The sequence below is a fragment of the Mus pahari genome, chromosome X (assembly GCF_900095145.1).
Source record: "Mus pahari chromosome X, PAHARI_EIJ_v1.1, whole genome shotgun sequence".
Taxonomy (NCBI): domain Eukaryota; kingdom Metazoa; phylum Chordata; class Mammalia; order Rodentia; family Muridae; genus Mus; species Mus pahari.
This window is the reverse complement of record NC_034613.1, coordinates 1,974,489-1,980,470: the sequence shown is the minus strand read 5'-3', so window position 1 is coordinate 1,980,470 and position 5,982 is coordinate 1,974,489. Positions and strand designations below refer to the sequence as shown.

The 5,982-nt window shown below is 49.8% G+C and overlaps 1 protein-coding gene across 1 annotated transcript; it reads right to left on the bottom strand.

The window, feature by feature from the left end:
* Positions 1 to 418: 418 nt before the first annotated feature.
* Positions 419 to 5,555, bottom strand: Pim2 (Pim-2 proto-oncogene, serine/threonine kinase). The gene is made up of 6 exons (XM_021188147.2): positions 5,269 to 5,555; positions 5,032 to 5,141; positions 4,164 to 4,214; positions 2,241 to 2,613; positions 1,593 to 1,769; positions 419 to 1,503 (listed from the first exon to the last, which is right to left on the bottom strand). The coding sequence occupies exons 1-6, from the start codon at positions 5,327 to 5,329 to the stop codon at positions 1,340 to 1,342; spliced, it is 936 nt and encodes a 311-aa protein (XP_021043806.1). The 5' UTR covers positions 5,330 to 5,555; the 3' UTR covers positions 419 to 1,339.
* Between the last annotated feature and the right edge of the window lie 427 nt (positions 5,556 to 5,982).

The following is a 5,982-nucleotide window of genomic DNA, read 5'->3' as shown; positions in this document are numbered from 1 at the left end:
AAAAGGCCAAAAAAAAAAAAAAACCAAACAACCAAACAAACAAACCACTAGGCTATTCCATGGGCAATTTCAAAGCTATACTGAAATACAAACTTATAGATTATTGATTTATAAAAAATAGGATATGGTTAAAAATCTGTAACATCAGAAAAAAAAAAAAAAAAAAAAAAAAAAAGCTAAACAGAAAGTGCTAGAAAGATTCTAGTTGGGGCCTGGGATTTAGCTCGGCATTTCTGTGCAAGCAAATCTCAGTCCTCCAAGTTTGGGGTTGGAATGGAATTTAAAAAGACCCTAAGCACCCACTCACCCACCCACCCCCAAAAAACCAGTCAGACAGGTCCTACTGTGGTTTTTCTTCTCCAGCTACCTCCTAAACTCATCAGTAGATGCCTACTTCTATAAATGGCCATCCACTTGCGACTTCATTATTTATTAAATAGGTTTCCACACATGGCTTTTTAAATAATCCAGGCAGGGGGGAGAAGGGACAGGAGGGCACACTTGCCGCTCTCCACCTCCAGTACAGAATTATTTACATTTCAACCACTGGACAATCCTGGCTCAGGAGGAGGCAGCAAAAGTTGGAAAGGGGGGACCCCAGGAGAACAACAGTAAGACATTTCCTCCATCTCATCCCCCCAAAGCCATCCATCCCATCCTAGTCTCTGGTGGTGTCCGGTGATGTCCATCTCCCATTCCTTCCCAAATTATGGAAGTAAGGTTCTTCTCACCAGAATAAGAGCACTTGGGATAACAGTAGGGTCCCCTCACCAAACAAAGGAAGAAAAAGGAAGGAAGCAGTGGGATACTAATTAATTAATTAATTAATGGGCAGTACCTCCCCAGAATCACCAAGTCTGGGCTAAGGCAGGCAAGCAGCAACTGAATGAGATCCCAGGGTAAGGCCCTTTGCCTAAAGAGCTGCTGGGGGTGGGGATAATTTTAAGGAAAGCACCCTTGCCCAAGTGAGAGCATTTGAACTAAGTGTCTAAGTGGTTTGTGGTAGTATAGGAAGTGCCAGTGTAGGGACTACAATGTCAGATTAAGAATCTTAGGGCCCAGAAGGGAAGGAATCCAACCAAATAAACATCTTTAACAGAACAGGAAACAAGTAACTCCCCCTCCCAAATTAGGGACCACAGGTTCTGGGAGGAGAGTTCCTTCCCAGAATTGGGGTAGGACCTGGGCAGACTTGGCTATCTTCTTCTTCTGACCCCTGATCCCTATTCCCTGACCTTAGTAATACTGGATTTTTAACAACCTGTATAACCAGGTCAACAGATGTCCATCTATCCCTGTAGCGTGACCATGGGATTCCAACCAGAGAGCCTGGCTGGGTCTAGGGAAGCAGGGACCAGGGCAAGGGGGTGGGGCTTCCTTTGGAGGGGTTGATGGGTTTTTCTTCAGCTGGTGTTTGCATCCAGGGGTCCAGCAGAATCTCCTCCAGTGAGGGTCGGGAACAGGGTTTAGGGGCCAGGCACCGGCGGATTAGGGCACAGCAATCTGTGGGGTCAAGAAGCAACAGGGGAGATTAGCAGTTGGTGAGGCTCAAGCTCAGGTGGAGTTGGGCTGGGGTGAGTGACAGGCCTCACCTGGGGAGACATGAGCAGGGAAGTGCAGCTCAGCCTCTAGAATCTCCTGGTCTCTCTCGAAGGGAATGTCCCCACAGACCATGTCATAGAGTAGGACACCTAGTGACCAGACGGTCGCTGGAAGGGCATGGTACTGGTGTCGCGAGATCCACTCTGGAGGGCTATACACTCTTGTCCCTGCACACAAGCCAAGGATTAGATCCTAATCAGGTGATGCCCTTCCTCAACCCCCGTGTCCCTAGAAGTCCAAACTGTAAATTAAAAGGAGGGTATCCATTGGCTAGAACAGTTGTACTTCAAGTTTAACAGCAGAGTCCTGGCAGCAGCAAAACAGCTTTAAAGGAGTACTTCAAAATTAACAGTAAGATCATTTCACCAAAACTAAAAAAAAAACAAAAAACAAAAAAAAAAACAAAACAAAACCAACAACAAAACCCCATCCTACCCCCACACTAAAAAAATAAGAGCCCAGAAGGTTAAGAAACATACAAAATGAACTTTATTGGGGATCTAGGCTTGAGTATGCAGTGTTAGAAATCAAGAACCTTAAAGTGTATGACATGGGTCCAATGTTCCGAGGATAAGCCAAGCCTAAAGCTGCAAAGGTAGAAGAATGAGTGCTAAAGTGTAGGGAAGAAGCAGTCTTACCATCAAAGTCAGTGTACGGCTCGTCATGAAGCAGGGCACCGGAACCGAAATCAATGAGTTTAATCGAACCCCGGCATAGGTCGATCAGGATGTTCTCATCCTTGATATCCCGATGGACAACTCCACGGGCGTGGCAGTGCTGGACAGCTGCCACGACTTGGTTAAAGAAGCTGCGGCTACAGCTTTCACCCAGCGGCCCCTTCTCTGTGATGTAGTCGAAGAGATCCTGAGCAGGCATAGGCCGCTCAAGGACCAGCATGAAGCCTTCGGGTGTTTCGAACCAGTCAAGCAGGCGTATCACACCCGGATGCCCATTGCCTTCACCCACCTTCCACAGCAGCGCAACCTCAAGTGGGCAGGTGACTGAGTCTGACTGGGGGGGGTGGGAAGTCAAAAGAAAGAAGAAGAAGGAGGAGGCAAGTGTTAAGTCTGTAGCCCTGCTGTCGACATAGCAAAGTTTATTTTCAAAGCACTGATTTTGGTTATCCTCCTCTTCCTAGACCCTAGTACCCTCTTAAAGGTTCAAGTCCATCAGAGAGTGAAACGAACAGAGACCACACACGTCGGGCATGCAGTAGGTCAGTAAATACTTGGATAAACTGAAGTGTTCTCATCTGTTTTGAAGGAGAGGGAGTTTGAGACAGGATCTCTACATACACCAGGCTGGACTGGAACAAGAGATTCTCCTGACTCTACCCCCAGAGGATTAACGTGTGCCCCACCATGCCTGGACTTCAGTCTTTTATAATATAAGTCCCTCTTCATAATTTTACCTAAGATGAGTAAACAAGATGTTCATCAAGATCCACATCAGGACAGCTTTTATGCACACTAGATAGTCAGTAAGTATTTGCAAATGGAAGTACTTTACAGCAAAGAGGGACTAGCATGGAACTAAACACTATTAAAATACTATTAATAGATTAAATACTATTATTGTATAAGTGTTGGTTAGTTTTCTTCAGTAGCATACCTCAAGGATCAATAGTCCTTAGTAACAGAGCAGAACTCAGGATAGTGGAAGGGATATAGCATATAATGAATTCTAAGAAATGATATTGTATTTTACAAAGTGCCTATAAACTAAACCACTGCAGAAGTGCCCTCTGGTTTTTACATTTTTGTCTCATGTTTGAGACAGAATTCTGCCAGGTAGCCCACCCAAGCCGGCCTCAAATTCACTGAAATCCTAGTGACCCATCCTCTTGAACGTTGGGATCACAGGTGTGCACCACCAATCCCAGCTTTCATTTGTCCAAAACGGCTTACACTGATTAATTGCAAAGGACCTGGCACAGAGTAAACATTTAACGAAAGCTGTCTTGTCAGTCTTCTTATCATCCAGCACAAGTCAACGGCCCCTGCCCCAGACCCAAACAGGCAGTGACTGCCAAGAGTCTTGTTGCCTCAGATGGGGTCCTTTACAGGCCCAGTAACTTGCACAGCCGCAGACAGGTTTTCTCACGAAGACGCAAAATTGGCTACTGCGCAGGATCACCCCCCCACTCAGTCCAAGGGCCGGCACAGACTACCTAAAGGGTACACCAGGGGGAGCTCTCTTACCTACAATTTGCCCAGACCCGCCCTGATGTCCGTTAGCGTTCTCCGGGTGGCAGGAGAGAAGCAGCCAGCATCACCATGACAACCAGTGACCTAGGCCCCTCCTTCCCCACCAGCATGTCCTGTGAACAACCCCAAAAGCAGTGTTTGGAAGAAGGATGAGAAAGGAGAGTTTGAGAAGAGAATCCAGGGCTCTGGGGGAATTGTGGTGAAATCAGAACTATCACACGAAGGCAGGAATCACAGGCTGGTGGGGTTCTCACGGTTTCAGGGCCCAGGGAGTCATATGTCCCCTAGAAAAAAAGCAGTGCGTGCGTTCGGTGATGGAGTCTATGGGTCATGACGTACACCAAAGACACTCACCACGGTGGACCAGCCTAGCACACGGTTCCGGGAGATTACTTTGATGGCCACCTAGAAAAAAGGCTGAGATAAGGGGGCAGCAGGTGATCCCAGACTCTTCCCAATCTAGACCCTCTTCCCAATTCCAGTCTCTCCACCCGGGTATTCCTAGTTCCCATACATATTACACCCATCGGAGCTCAGATGCCCATGCAGCATTTAAGTCCTCGGAAACAAGTTCACTTAAACATTTTTACGCCTGGGCTCTTGTTAGGAAAGCATCAAGACCCCCTGAAATCCAGAACGGGAGTTGTAGATTTTTTTTTCCTTTTGCTTTCTCGCTCTCCTACTGTCTTTCTACATGCCCCCCCCCGCCACGATGTTGGTTATTGAACTCAGTGCTTGTGAATGGTGGACAAATAATCTACCACTGACCCATATCCCCAGATTCGAATTCCAAGTTTTTTGACGTCGCATGCCCTCCTCCATCATCCTCTCACCTCCAGGACACAACAACTCTACCTGGATTGTTGTTCTCACGACTGCACACTTAACACCTACTTTTAAAACATCCCCACCATCTCAGACACACAAGCGCACTCACATCAATTCCATGGATCTTGGGGTCCAGTCCTGAGTCTGCCCCCTCCCTAGTAGAAAGCGCCAATCTTCTAGAATTCTTGCCCTGAAGCCTGCCCACCCCCATATCCACCTGGACTGCAGACACACGCGCGCACTCACACTCCTAGCAACCCTGCTCCTTATGATTCTACTACACATTTGCAGACGCAGGCTCCCCACTGAAGCAACTGGCATCCCAGTCCCCAGTACCCCACCACCACCCTTCGCCAAAACACCTGACCCTCCCAGAACCCCTTCTAGGGGATACCTGACGTCTATCCGTGACGCGGTGTCCCGCGAAGACGGTGCCAAAGCCTCCCTTACCCAGGAGGGGGCCAAGTCGGTATTCGGCCTCGAAAGCTGCCCGATCCTTGCCTCCTACGCAAGCGGAGGCGAGGAAGTCAGGGTGGCGGTGTACTCTGATTCCAGCCATGACTCGCCCCCACACCAGCACCCATCATTCCAGTTCACCCAACCTGCTTGTGACAGAGGAGGCTACGCTCACCTGGAGGCTGCGTGGGGGTCACAGGGGGCGAAGGAAGCCCCTGCAGAGGCTTGGTCAACATGGAGGAGGTGCTGCGTATATTGAGCCCGCTGAATCCGCTGAGCCCGCAGGGCGTGGATGCCCGGGGCAGAGCGGCCGGAGAGCCAGGGCTGGGGGGCGCCAGGGTGGAAGGCAGGGAATCTGGCGGCCCGGAAGCGCCTGCAGACGGCGCAGCGTTAAGATTCGTCGCGCGCGCCAGCCCCAACGCTACTGAGCCGGGGCACGCGCCTCCCGGGAGAGTCGCCCTGCGCGACGGACCCGCCCACCTGGCTTTGATCAATCCGGACGCGGCACCTGCTGTACCCCAGCCAATCCGAGCCAGTCCTTATTTGCATGCCACCCTCAACGTTTCAAGTGCCCCTTATGCAAAATACATGCCAGGTTCTTCCGCGGAGGCAGGGCCCGTATGCAAATGTAGGAGGGAGCGCGCGCGTGCGCGCACAGACAGACAGATGGACAGACAGACACGCACGCTCGAACTGGTTCTGGGAATCCCTTTGCGACAACTGCGTTTGTTTCGGTTGTTGGTGTGGTGGGGTGTGTGTACACACTTAAAGCACAGCCTCCTTTCCTAGGATGCAGGTTTGCTGCCGCCATCGCCTTTGCTGCCCTGGGATCAGTAAGGAGACGACAAACCAGCTTTTAAAAATCAGAGCCTGGAACTAGACAGGATCC